The sequence below is a fragment of the Neofelis nebulosa genome, chromosome 13 (assembly GCF_028018385.1).
Source record: "Neofelis nebulosa isolate mNeoNeb1 chromosome 13, mNeoNeb1.pri, whole genome shotgun sequence".
Lineage (NCBI taxonomy): Eukaryota > Metazoa > Chordata > Mammalia > Carnivora > Felidae > Neofelis > Neofelis nebulosa.
The window spans coordinates 91,734,090-91,748,102 of NC_080794.1; the positions used below are offsets into that span (position 1 = coordinate 91,734,090).

The window sequence follows — 14,013 nt, forward strand, 5'->3', positions numbered from 1 at the left end:
GGTGTCGGTGCCCGTTTCTCTGTGACGGCTGTTTGCGTTTTGCTGGATCACGTGTAGACTCTGATTCGCGCTTTAGGGACCCGCTGGACTGTTTCCCGCAGCACCTGGGGGCTCCGGCTCCTCTGCATCCGCCGCGGGGGGTGTGCAGGGGGCCTGCCGGGTGGGCCTGGCTGTCCCCGACGGCCCACGACGCGCCTTTCCGTGCACCTGGTGCTCGTGGCGCCCAGACCCGCCCCGGGTTCTTTTTTTGGGACGGCGTCCTCCCTGCTGCCCCCCGGGGAGACAACGGAGTCTGGGGGGCTCGCTGACTGCGGGTGGGGGCTGCTGGGGTGCTGTGCCGTCCTGGGCAGACACTGGTCCGGCTGTGGACCGTCCCTCCCCGTGACCCCCATGGGGACAGAGCAGGGCTGAGGGTCGGCCGTGGACGCCCGGCACTGCGGGGCCTGCCTGTCGCCTGGCGAGTTTGGTCCCTGGGGACTGAGAGCCAGGCCCCCTCCTGGGGGGTGGGAGGTCCCCCATGTGGAAGCCCCCCCCCCCCCCCCCCCCCCAGTACGGGCCCCACAGTGAGGCCCGCGAGGTGTTGTTCACCACACCAGCGTCTGCTCGTGGCTCTTTGGGGCTGTGTCGACGATCTGACTGTGTTTTCTTTTTCTCTTCCTAATTTATAGCCAGAAAACCTGCAGAAGAACTGGCTGCGGGAGTTCTATCAGGTAAGAGGTGCCGTGACCGCGTGCCTCTCAGATGGCCCGTTTGTGCCGTGAGTACCTGCTCTTTGTGGAGACCGTGCTGTGTCCGGGTCGGGTGCGGGCTGGGGCTGTCCTGGGGCTGGCTGTGCGGGGCGTCACGTGCCTCCGCGGAGGCCCCTGTTCCGATTCCTCTCCCTCCGCGTGGTTGGAGGGGAGGGGGCGTTGGGAGCTTCTGGGGACATTAGGGTACCTTTCAGGAGGGTCCTCTGGTGGCAGCATAAAGGCGGCAAAGCCACGTGGGAGGCCACGGTGGGGTCTGGGCCGGGGTGTGGGGAGGACCCGGGGCCGAGGCTTCAGGGGGAGGCACTGCCGGATGAGGGGCCAGGTGCTGGCACCGAGCGTTGAACAGGTATTGGCGGAGCCCGTGGTCGGCGCGAATTCTGTTCCGGATGCTCGGGGGCGGGTTGGAAGCGGCGGACAGACGGCTGTGCTCCCAGGGTGCGTGCTGCGGGAGCAGATGGGTGGCTGGCGTGGCCAGGGGGCCAGGGGAAGCTCAGGTGTTTCCAGATGACAGGCAGCAGCGGAGTTGAGCGCGTGGCACGTGTACACGTGGGACCTCCCAGGTAGTACGCTGGAGAGGCCACTCCGAGGCACGGGATGCCTGGGGAGACCTTGTGGGTGAGAGGAGCTGAGTGGCCAGGCGTCCAGCTCGGCGAGGGCCGTGGGCGACTGGCCCTGCTAGGGTGTGAGGGGTCCACAGCTCCGAGGGCAGCTTGGAGGAGGGTGGCACAGGTGGGGCTTTGGGGGAGGGGCAGCTGGGGGACGGTCCCCTGCCCCTGTCCCCTGCCCTCCTGCAGCTCTGCTGAGCCCGCGGCCGTGCCGTGTGAACAGGACACAGTAGGAGATGCTGGGGATGGTCCTGGGCCCCCCTTCCTCCTGGCCTTGGGGTCCGGAAGGCTGAGATCCGAGGTGCTGAGGGGCAGGGGCAGGGCACAGCAGCCGATGGACGTGGGCACGGGCTGTGTCCTGCCTGCCCTGGGCAAGGTGCCGGCCCCGGGCTCCCGCCGTCCCTTCCGGGTGTTGAAGGCGGTCGCGCATTGGGTCTGCTGGTGCCGAGCCATCTACCAGAGGCCCAGGGGGCAGCGGCGGGTGGTGGCAGATCGTGGGGCCGCAGGCATGGGAGGGCAGAGCCTCGGACAGCCCTTTTCGTCCCTTGCTGTCCCGTCCAGCGAGGTGCGTCCTTCTGGGGTGTTTGGAGGCGGGGTCCCTCACCCATCCCGCACGAATTGTCCGCCGCGTGTCATGCTTGGTTCTCGGCAGGGATGGAAGGCAGACCCCGGGGACACCAGGGAAGCTCTGGAAGGAGCAGCCCGTGGGGTGGGCAGGTGGGAGGCCGTCAGCGAGGGTCTCTGGCAGTGAGGTGGGGCTGGTGGGCTCTCCGCCCTCCCCCTCTAACCTTCTGCCCTGCCCAGGGACCTCCGGCCCAGGCCCAGCCCTGGCCCAGCTGTTGCCAGTGTCTGCTCCGGACACCAGCCGAGCAGGTGAAGCGCGGGCCCTTCCTGGCCAAGCGCTGGCCTCTCGGGGGCTGGACAGGCCCCAGGGCCCCTGCTGCCTGTGGCGTCCTCCTGCGGCTCCCTGGCTCCCTGGGTCTGTGTCCATTTTGGCCTCCCGTTTCTCAGAGGTGGGCCCCGGGTGGGGGGCGGGAGGAGTATAGAGCGTGAGATCGGGGAGGCGCACGTCCTGGAAGGCCAGCGAGCTGCCGTCCTGGCTCCCGGCGCGCAGAGAGGCCCCTGGGAGGCAAGACGCTACCCGACAGGCCCCAAACTGGACTCCAATGCAAACTTTGCCCTTCTTACTCTGCTGGTGATGGGGCCACCGGTCACCACTGCTGTGGCAGCCAGGGACCAGTGGTCTGAGAGGGAGTTTGGGGCCGGGCAGCTGCCCCTCCTGTGAACTCTGACCCCTGGAAAACCGCAGACCAACAGGTGTTTCCCCACTCTGAGCCTCCTCGCTGCACACAGCCACATTGGGCTGTTTCCGGAACTGGGGACCCGGAACCCAGAACCCAGAGGGGCAGGCAGCCTGTTGCCAGAGCATCTGGTGTCCAGACTGCTGAGCCTTTATTCACAGAAAGGGGATCGAGAGCCACGGTGTGCACGTGGAGGTGCCATTCTTCCCGGCTTGTGTGCAGAGGTCTCCTCAGAAGGAAGAGATTCCAGTGACGGTTCCTTTCTTTCTTATTTGAAAAAACACTTTTTTTTTTAGCGTCTATTCATCTTAGTATGAGAGTGCATGCAGGGGAGGGGCAGAGAGAGAGGGAGACACAGAATCCCAAGCAGGCTCCAGGCTCTGAGCTGTCAGCACAGAGTCTGACGTGGGGCTCGAACCCACAGACCGCGAGGCCATGACCTGAGCTGAAGTCGATGCGTAACCGACCGAGCCACCCAGGCGACCCTCAGTGACGGTTCTTATAAGAATTAAACGGGAGCCCCCCAACACATTTTGGGCTGACCTGGGCAGTGAGGTGCTCAGCCAGCTGGCCCGAGTGCAGAGGGAGTGGGTCCCGCCGGAGCCCAGGCCAGTGCGCTGGGCCAGCACTCAGGGACGAGGCGCCTTGAGGCCCCGGGGGCCTCTGGGTCCCTGCCTTTTTCAAAAGTGTTTAATCCTGGAGTTTCTGTTATACAGTTATTTTATTTTTCAAAGGAGCCTTTGATAAGCTGCTTTTGTAAACATAACTGAATATGACATCTGTGCCTTTTAGAACCCTTGGATTAATTTTCCTTTTTCTGTAACACTTGTCACCATAAAAAAGCAGGGAACAAGAGAAATATTGCTGGCGTTTTCATCCTTAGTTTTGATGGGCCTCTGATGCTTTTGGCATCCAGGATTTTTACATATTTGGTCCTGAGTGTGGCCTTGGCACCAGAGAAGTGGTCAGTCTTCCAGAAGGTGCACAGCCTGGTGTCACTCCTGCTGGCCTCCCCACGCCCCTCCCTGTCCTGTCTCCCTGAGCATCAGACTCTTGGTCCTGTGGCCGGTGACACCAGTCTCCCCCTTGTTGGGGGGCACGGGCTCTAAGTACAGGGGCCAGTCCCTGCTCTCATCTACCTCCATACCTCCATGCCAGCAGCAGGCCTTGTGACCCCTTCACGGCCCACCCAGAGCCTCCCCCAGGGCCCGGCCACGTCCCCATTCTGCTCTCTGTAAGCGGCAGAGTGCTCCCTGAGGCCGTAACTCTGGTTGGGTACCTTTTGTGCTTCTGGTCCCCCTGGGTGAGAGCCTAGGGTCCATGCGTGGCCTTCTCTGCACTGTCTCCAGACACGCTGGGTGTTTCAGGCCTCTGTGCTTGCTCTAAGTTGGCCGTCCGAGCCTTCCCGCCCCATGCACGCCCCTGCCCCCGCTCTCGCCCCTGCCCCCACTTTCCCAGTTCTTGTCCTTGTCACCCCCTGCCACTTCCCCCGAGAGGCCCCTCCTGGTCACTCTCTTGGCCTCCCCTTACTCTTGCTGTGCTTTGTGGATTCATCTGAACTTGAACTTGCAGTCTGTGTCCGTTGGGTGCATAGTGATCTGTCCCCCTGGAAATGCGGGCTGCACGTCATGGCCTGGATCTTTGTGCCCCGCCAAGGTCCTGCCCCGAGGATAGTGTTTGAGGTGGGGCCTTTGCGAGGGGAATAGGGTTGATGAGGTCATGCGGCAGGCCCACGATGACATTACTGCCCCCTTAAGGAGAGAGAGGGGCCACAGGGTGGGAGGGCCAGCCAGCGGGCCAGGTGCTAGGGGGCCACGCTCTTGGGAGCGGCTGTCACACTGGAGAGACAGCCGGAAAGCCCCATGGGTGGTCCAGGGATGGTGCTGGGAAGGACATGGCCTCTCTGGGGCCGGGGGTGCAGGCCCCTGTTGGTGGGGTTCTCAGGAAAGCTCTTGAGGAGGCCGGGCCCAGACGTGCTGCCTGCTCTACCCCTGACCCTCCGAACTGCGGGCAAGGCTGCCGGGAAGTCGGTTTTAACTTTTCTCCCCTGTATGATGGTAGTGTGCTTGCACGTAGGCTCTTTGCCATCCCGCTCATGCTTGTCCTGAGCACTGGGAGTGTGTCGGGCACGTGGGGTGTGTGCTCAACAGTTCTTTCTTGAATAACAGTCTGGGGAAATTGCACAAAGCAGAAAGTGTGAATAAATACCCCCAGCCCGTTCTGCCTCCGGCTTGATGCACACACCCTGACGCGTGTCTCACCAGCTGTGTGCCCGGAGGAGAGGGCGACCTCCTTAGCAGGTTGCAGGCACATGTGTTGTTACAGCTGAGACAGGAGATCTTTCTGTGTAAGTCAACGTACGCTCCCTGTTTTAATGGCTTCAGAGGATTTCGTTAACTGGACACACCAGCCTTTTTAGAGTCACCGTTCTGTTGATGGATTCCTAGGTTGTTTCGAGTTTATTGTAATGGTGTAGATAAACTGTAACACAGATATAATGTCTCTCATACGAATGTAAATTGAACAAGTGTTGAAGATGTTTTAAATTGCAGTAATAAGTATTATTTATTAGCGAGAGAAGTAAGATGAGAAGTGAGACCTGCTTCAAGCAAGACTCCCCAGAGCAAACCCAGATTCTTCTAGCAGCTGAGTGAGTTTATTTGCCTAAGAGACGGAAAACAGGCCAGTAATCAGTTCTTTCCACCAGACATCTCGTTCCTGTGGTCAAGAGTCATTTGCATTGTTATCAGGATTTAGAATTGACAGAATTGTAAAACAGCTCAGTGATCGGTAAGGTCAAGGTGGCCCAGATGGGGCGCTCAGCCGGACTCTGGACTTGCGAATCTGTTGGCCGTGTCAGCGTCTTTCACACGTTTTCCGGAGAATGATTCTAAGATGGATGCGCGGAGCAGTCCTGCCTCCAGGTAACCTGCAGGAGCGGGCACCAAACTTACCCTCCGAAACCGGAAAAGAGACACGAAACTGTGGTTTCCAGGCCCAGCCCACAGGCCGGACAGTGACCACGGAGGGTCAGCCCTGCGGCTGCCCCCCCGCCACCGGAGGGGGCGTCCAGGCGGGCCCCGGCAAGGTGGAGGGTGCGGTCATTGCTGACAGCCGACCAGAGATGACCAGACAGGCAAGGATGCGGGCAAGTGGGACCCGTGGTGAGGAGAAAGCAGGCGTTTGGAGCTGGAGCATTAGCAGCTTTACCGTCTCGGGGAACCTGCCTTGGGTTTTACGGGTCGCGTCTGTTGTTTTCCTCTTTTCCTCATTTGTTGATTTTTTGCTTTTTATGTTTTGCTTTCTTTTGATTATTTTGGGTTTAAGTTGCCTTTCTCTATCTCATTTCTGAAGGTGGAAGATAAAAATCACCAATTTCAGAGATCTGACATGGGGCATCGTCACTCACAACCCTGCAGGCATTAGAAAGATAAGGGAATATCAGTGAGCAACTTCATGCTAATAAATTCAAAGATTTATGTGAGAGTTGCCTGTTTTTGGAAAAACAAAGCTTCAAAGCTCACAGTCAAGAAGTACGTGAACTCAGTGGTCCTCTATCTGTTAAATTAAACTTTGCCCACCACTTTGGGACAAAAAACCCCAGGCCCGCGTGGTTTCAGTGGTGAATTCTGTCAAACACTGAAGCAAGACGCAGTGACAACTCTGCAGAAACTTGCAGAGATATTGGGGCTCGGGCGATGCTTCCTCACTCCCGTGACACAAGTGTCACCAGAGCACCAAGGCAGGCAGAGGCTTTACATGACAAAGGTACATGTGCCGATGTCTCCCTTGAAATAAATGCAAAATCTAAAACTTTAGCACCGAATATGTAAAGCAGCATGTAACAGCGTGTCACATGGGTACACACACGCAGGCACAGCGGATGACAAAGTTAATGTGTCGTCACCAAGGAACAGAGTCAGAAATCGATAAAGTTTACCATGTCAACAGATTAAAGAAGAAAAGCCATGCGATCATCTCAATATGTGCAGAGAAAGCATTTGGCAAAATTCTGTAACCACGTCTCATGCAAACTGTCAGCAAACTAAGGACTGAGGGAACCTTTCAGCCCGTGAAGGCGTCTTTAGAGCCCACAGCTGACCTCATGCCCGATGGCGGGGCAGGGACGCCTGGCGTCACCTCCCCTGTTCAGTGTGGTCCCGAGGGTCCTGGCCGGGCCGATCTGAGAGAGGGAACTGAAAGTCCCCGTGTGGGTGAAGATACGACTGCGGTTCACAGGCTCACAGAGGGTCCACAGGAACCTTACTAGCGTAAGCGCATTTGCTGGCAGTGTGCCAGGACTCTGCGGAGACATCTTTGTCCCCTTGGCCACGAGTGGTTGGAGCCTTAAGTGGCGCTGACAGAGGAGGGGCCTGACGTAAACGTACCGGCGTCAACACCTGCGCGTAGAGGCCTGTGAGCCGTGTACGAAGGACGCCAGAGACCACGTGAAGGGACGGGGAGGCACGATGTGTTTGTGTCATGGAGACTCTGTGATGCTAGTGTGGTGACCCCCCTCTGACCGAGCCCCCGTTCAGTGCGGTTCCACTCCAGACCTCTGGGTGGTGTTTCGGTAGAAGTCTACAAAGTAGGTCTAAGATTTTATGTGGAAAAGCAGAGGAACTAGAATACCAAAAGTTTAGGGACTCACACTCTGATTTCCTGATTTCTTGTAAAGTTACAGCCACCAGGACAGTACTCTGGCAAAAGGACAGAGCTACAGACCAACGGAACAGAAAAGAGATCCCAAAGTAGAGCCAGGAATATGGCCAAGTGATCGACCGGGGCTGACGGCTGTTGATCAGAGGAAGGGTGTCGTTGAGCTCACGGTGCTGGGAAAGTGGGCCTTCGTCCGTCCACACGCAGAAAGCAGCACGTTTTCTATACGTCGCACCGCAAGCAGGTTAAAGTCAGCTGTGGACCTGAGTATGAAACCCCAAATTATAAAAGTCCTAGAAGAAAACTTAGGAGAACATCTCTGTGACCTTGAATGAGGCAAAGATTTCTTAGACACACCGAAGCACAATTCATAAGAGAAAAACACTGATGAATTAGAATTTGTCATAAGTAGGAGCTGGCCAAGCCCAGCCAGTAGCTGCCCGCTGGGGAGCGGGAGGGAAGCACTCCCCTGAGTCCTAGTGAGCGGTGGGAGTCCTGCGTGGGGCTAGGGTCTCATCCAGGGGTCTGTGTCCCCGCACCTGGGGGTCGTGTCCTTGCACCTGGGGGTCGATGTTCCTGCACCTGGGGGTCGTGTCCCCGCACCTGGGGTCTTGTCCCCACACCTGGGGTCGTGTCCCTGCACCTGGGTGTCCTTGCACCTGGGGTTTTGTCCCCGCACCTGGGGGTCTATGTCCCCGCACCTGGGGGTCTATGTCCCTGCACCTGGGGGTCTTGTAAGGAGAACAGAGTTATTACTGCTGGGGTGCTGTGAACACGGCCTGGCCCATGGTGCCGTCCTGGCCGCCAGGCTGCCGTGAACTGCTGGGCCACAGCACGCCGAGCCGTGTGCTCCGCGGCTTACTGTCGTCTTCTCTCTGGGTGCACGGGGCTGGCTTCTCTAAGCTCCAAATGGTTGAAGGACCACTGAGGAAAAGACTGATGGATGTGACTCAATAAAACCGCAGTTTTTAAAAATTCTGTAAAGAGCTCTTACAAATGAAGGAGAACTTGTAAAACTACAATAGAAAAGTGGCCAAAATCTATCTCGTAGGATTGAGCCCTGTGCTGCCCAACAGAAAGGTCCTGAGAGTTACGTGCAAAATCCCACTTTCTAGGAGCCGTGTTCAAACAGGAAAAATAGGTGAAATCACGTCTAATAACGTTTCATTTAACCCAGCGTGTCCCGACACTAACACGTAACCAGCACAGTTGGCGGGACGCCCTCTGTCCCTTCGCGCCGCCTCCCGCGTGGCTTCTGTCCGCAGCACATCGCCACGTGCCCAGGTGCCTTTTGCACACCACTGCGGCGGGCTGTCCCGTCTCCCCGCCCACCAGAGCCGCGCATCAGTTCTGCGGCTGACAGTGACAGAGGACCCATCCAGCCTCTGGCGCCCACGGATGTGAGAGCCTCCAAGTGGCTCTGCCCCTGACCCCGGTGCCCACTCCCCTCCTAGGTGGGCCGGGGAGCGCAGACCCTCACTCACAGCCGCGGAGGCCCATCCCAGCACCACCAGGCCCCGCCGCTCACCTCAGGGCCACCGGAGGTGGTCTGGCGCCGTCGGTTTCCATAGCACAGCTGTGGTGGCCCTGACAGAGTGACCTGGGACGTGGTTTACCGTGTCCCGCTCGGCACAGACGTGCACATGTGCAGACGGCAGTTAGCCGTGGGATCCCAGGTGATCTGTTCCTTCAGTTGCTTCCTTCGGTCTCTAGGGATCGATGGCGCAGACTCGGCGGTGGCTGCTGAGTGGTAGGTGTTCGCTGCTGGCCGGGCTGGGCCCTTGTTCCCCAAATCACAGCTGCGCTTGGCCCCACTCTACAGGTGAGAAAGCTGAGGCATGAAGGGGTCAGGAGATGTGCCAAAGGGACCCAGCTGCAGGATGGGAGTCCCAGCCTCTGCAGTGCCGAAGGCGGAGCCGGCCACTCAGCGGGGAGGCCTGGGGCGAGGGGTCCCGCCAGGGCAAGGGGCAGCGGTTCGAGGGATGGGTGGCCGGAGTCCAAGAGGCAGGGCAGCTGTCGGAAGGGGTCTGGGTGTGGCTTTCTGGCAGCAGGCAGGGGAAGGAGGAGGGACTCGGGCCCTCCGGGTCAAGGGCCAGCCGCCTGCTGTGGGGGTACGTGAGGAAGGAGAGGTTGGCTGGGCCAGTGGGCAGGGGTGAGGCCCGCAAACCTGGTAAGAGAGGGGAGTCCTTGGTTGCCTGGCTCTGGGATCCAGGGTTCCCAGCAGCGCTGGTGAGCGACTGTCCCGAGGAGTCCTTAGGGCCCAGACCGGAGAGGAGACAGGAGAACCTGCCGGCTCCTGGGGTGGGCACAGGGTGGTCCTGCCGGCCAGGCCTCTGGAGGGTGTGGACTTGGAGTTCAGGACAGACCATCTGCCCTAGGGGGACTGGGGAGGTTGGGAGGGGCCGGGCTGGGGAGAGATGATCATCGGGTGGGGGGACGGGGCAGGAGGGACGGGAGGGCGGCTGAGGGAAGGGCCAGAGCCCGGTATGGCCCCCAGGGACCCTCTCGGACCCCGTGACCACAGTCCCTCGCCGGCTGGAAATGGCTGAAAGGAGGGGCCTCGTGGCAGTTTCCGTGGTGGGTGGGCCTTGGGAAGGAGGTCTCCAGATGGGGTGCCCAGGGGTCTCGTGCCGTGACCGTGGGACCGTGGCCACCACTGACCCCTGTGCTCAGGGTGAGGCCAGGCGAGTGTGTGGGAAGCGGTCTGGAGGCCTCGCCGCATCTGCCAAGGACTTGGTTTGATTCTGTTCCCTCCCCCGACCCCCACCCCCACCCCCACCCCAAGTCGGGGCAGAGTGCTTCTTAAGTGAAAAGCAGGCGGTTCGAGTGGAGCTTTCATGTCCCAAAGCGACGGGTATTATTAAAATTGAACGGCGCTGTGTGTTTCTGGGCTGTAGCAGGAGCAGGTTCCCGCGCTGACGGCCTCCGAGAGCGGCGGCTTCAGCGTTTGCCGTCACCTGTGGGCCGGGCAGGGTCGGGGCGCCCGGAGGAGACTCTCGCGCCGTGCCTTGGGACGGCAGCCGGGCCAGACCCATCCTGGACGGGGAGCCGGGGTCCGGCCTCACGCAGGGCCGCGAAGGCCCCTCGCTCATCGGCCGATGGCGGCGCAGCCCGCTGGCGAGGCCTTGGGAGCTTGCGGCGGTCTGCGGGCCGCGTGCGGGACGAAATGCCTGCTGGTGGCCCGGCCCCCACGTGGACTCCGGGAGGGCGGCCAGGCAGGGCGGCGGGCAGCTGGGGGCGGGCCCCTGGCCTCCGCCCCCTCCCGGCACAGCCCCGGGGAGTGGGGGGGGGGGGGGAGGGGGGGCTTCGAGGTGAGCGCGTCTCCAGGCAGACCTGGCAAATAGCGGTCACTTTTCCCTCCGGGAATTCTTTTGTCCCCTTTCTGCCCCTTATCTTGGCCATCAGGCTTCCACTGGCCTGTGTGCAGGATGTAATTCCTTTTTAGGTCACTCAGATGCTCCTCTCCGAGAAAGCCTAACCCGGCGCGGCTGCTGCTATTTTTAGCGCTGACTCCTGGCCGCCAGGGGGTGGGGGTGGGGCGGGGCTGCCTTGCTGGTGCCCTGGGCCCCTGCCTTCTGGCCGGGCCACCTGCACAGCGTCTGGAGGGCCGGCGGCTGCTGCGTGTGAGCATGTGCATGTGTGCGGGAGCGTGTGTGTGTGAACGTGCGTGTGTGCAGGAGTATGTGTGTGCGTGAACGTGCATGTGTGAGCATGTGCGTGTGTGAACGTGCGTGTGCGGGGAGCATGTGTGTGTGTGAACGTGCGTGTGGGAGCATGTGTGTGAACGTGCATGTGTGCGTGAGCATGTGTGTGTGAATGTACATGTGTGAGCGTGTGTGTGTGCGGGAGCACATGTGCACACTTGTTTGTGCAACCACGTGTGCACAATCATGTGTGTGTTCGTGTAATTCCTTAGGCATATTTTTGCCCACGTTTCTTTCTTTCCTTCCCTCTCTCTTTCTCTCTCTCTCTCCCTTCCTTCCTTCGTTCCTTCCTTCCTTTCCTTCCTTCCCTTCCTTCCCTTCCTTCCTTCCTTCCTTCCTTCCCTTCCTTCCTTCCTTCCCTTCCTTTCCTTTCCTTTCCTTTCCTTCCTTCCTTCCTTCCTTCCTTCCTTCCTTCCTTCCTTCCTTCTTTCTTTCCTTCCTTCCTTCCTTCCTTCCTTCCTTCCTTCTTTCTTTCCTTCCTTCCTTCCTTCCTTCCTTCCTTCCTTCCTTCCTTCCCTTCCTTCCTTTCCTTCCTTCCTTCCCTTCCTTCCTTCCCTCCCTTCCTTCCTTCCTTCCCTTCCTTCCTTCCCTTCCTTCCTTCCTTCCTTCCTTCCTTCCTTCCTTTCCTTCCTTCCTTCCTTCCTTTCCTTCCTTCCCTTCCTTCCTTCCCTTCCTTCCTTCCTTCCTTCCTTCCTTCCTTCCTTCCTTTCCTTCCTTCCCTTCCTTCCTTCCTTCCTTCCTTCCTTCCTTCCTTCCTTTCCTTCCTTTCCTTCCTTCCTTTCCTTCCTTCCTTCCTTCCTTCCTTCCTTCCTTCCTTCCTTCCCTTCCCTTCCCTTCCTTCCTTCCTTCCTTCCCTCCCTTCCTTCCCTCCCTTCCTTCCCTCCCTTCCTTCCCTCCCTTCCTTCCTTCCCTTCCTTCCTTCCCTCCCTCCCTCCCTTCCTTCCCTCCCTTCCTTCCTTCCCTTCCTTCCTTCCCTCCCTTCCTTCCTTCCTTCCTTCCTTTCCTTCCTTCCTTCCTTCCTTTCCTTCCTTCCCTTCCTTCCTTCCTTCGTTCCTTCCTTCCTTCCTTTCCTTCCTTCCCTTCCTTCCTTCCTTCCTTCCTTCCTTCCTTCCTTCCTTTCCTTCCTTCCTTCCTTCCTTCCTTCCTTCCTTCCTTCCCTCCCTTCCTTCCCTCCCTTCCTTCCTTCCCTTCCTTCTTTCCCTCCCTCCCTCCCTCCCTTCCTTTCCTTCCTTCCTTCCTTCCTTCCTTCCTTCCTTCCTTCCTTTCCTTTCCTTCCTTCCTTCCTTCCTTCCTTCCTTCCTTCCTTCCTTCCTTCCTTCCTTTCCTTCCTTCCTTCCTTCCTTCCTTCCTTCCTTCCTTCCTTCCCTTCCTTCCTTCCTTCCTTCCTTCCTTCCTTCCTTCCTTTCCTTCCTTTCCTTCCTTCCTTCCTTCCTTCCTTCCTTCCTTCCTTCCTTCAAGTGCATGCCTATGTGAGTGGGGGAGGGGCAGATAGAGGGAAAGAGAAAATCAGGCTCCATACTCAGTGCAGAACCAGACACAGCCTTGAGCCCATGACCCTGGGATCATGACCTGAGCCAAAAACAAGAGTCGGACGCTCAACCGAACCACCCAGGCGCCCCAGTTGCCCACATTTCTCATTCACTCTTTTCTAAAATGTTTTTCTTGATCCTTCTGATGAAAGAACCCATGTATTTTTATCATAAGTTTTCTTTTTTTTTTTTTTATGTGTGGCAAATTTTGGTCAAGTGAATACGCGCTTCGGGCAGAGACTTGTGTGCCGTCCCAGGTGAAGGTATGCCAGTGTCCCCGTCCGGCAGGATGTGACCGGCTGTGTGAAGGCTCAGGTCTGGTGGGGGCCTACGGCTGCTTACACGCACCTCCCTGCACCCTGTGTTGTGTACTGAGATGCCTTTCCAACCAGAAGTGACGTGAGGGGTTTTTTCCTGTGCACCCTCAAGGTGTCTGTGCCATCAGCCCTGAAGGAATCCCTGCCCGGGATCACCTGAGGTCCAGACTTCCTTCCCGTTGGGCCGGGAAGGCCCAAAGCTCTGTCGGGCACGGAGACCGGCCACGGTGGCCGTGCAGCAGCATCAGACTCACGCCGCCAGTTAAGGGGCTTCCTCTGTGTCCGGCTTGTGCTGCGGGCCGACCCCAGCGTCCTCACTGGCTCTCGCAGTGACTGTCCCCAGAGGCAGGCTCTCCGGGAAGTGGATGCTCAGGCAGCCCAGAGCAGGACTCTAAGCAAGCAGGTGTGCTCCCTGGAGAGCCCATGCCACCACCCACCCTGCCACCCTACCCCCGGCAAGCTGTGGGGAGCCCACTACTCTCAGGACCCGGAAGTTGGCCGTTACATGCATTATTAAAAATCTGGTTCTAGAAACGCGTAATGGAGTAAGTGGTGATGAAACCAGAGATAACAGAGGCCCCACACTCGCCACTTCTGAGTTATTTTGCTACATTTTACTAACGGGATCCAGGATTTTTGTGTCTGTAGGAGGATAGAATGTTAAGTGTCGCCGGGCATCTCCCAAAGCCCGTGTTCGGCACCGTCACGTCAGCTCAGTGTGGGCCACGGGGAGGGCACTTAGGCCGTGGGAACAGGTACATCCGACCAGTCAGGGCTTTGCCCCAGAGAGCCAGGTGTTAGCACCTGCCCGAAGAGCGGGCGGAGCAGCGGTGGCTCAGACCCTTGAAGACACGTCCGTCCCCAGGGCAGCAGTTCTCGCGATGTGTCCGAAACTACCATGGGCGTTTTTTGTCAAGTGAGGAGGACACTGCAACAGAAGTAATGCCTGTCACTTGGTGAGGTTTGGTAAAAGAGTGCACAATGGGGCGGTGGGGGGGGGGCGTTTTCTGGAATGGTCCAGCCTGACTTCCCATGCCACAGCGATTCATGACTCTACCACTGAAGGCTTACGTTTGCCTCACAAAGCACCCCACAGCATCACTCGCTTACAAAGGAAATATTTTCTATCAGTGAAAATTTCCATAGTAT

General features: G+C 58.7%; 1 protein-coding gene across 5 annotated transcripts in view; it reads left to right on the forward strand.

Annotated features, from left to right (window-relative positions):
• The window catches only part of INPP5A (inositol polyphosphate-5-phosphatase A), a 174,425-nt gene that overhangs the window by 42,211 nt on the left and 118,201 nt on the right, over window positions 1-14,013 (forward strand). For all 5 annotated transcript variants that reach the window (XM_058698209.1, XM_058698206.1, XM_058698207.1 and 2 more), the window contains exon 2: window positions 669-710. In XM_058698209.1, coding sequence (XP_058554192.1) covers window positions 669-710 — 42 coding nt within the window. The remainder of the gene's footprint in view (window positions 1-668; window positions 711-14,013) is intronic.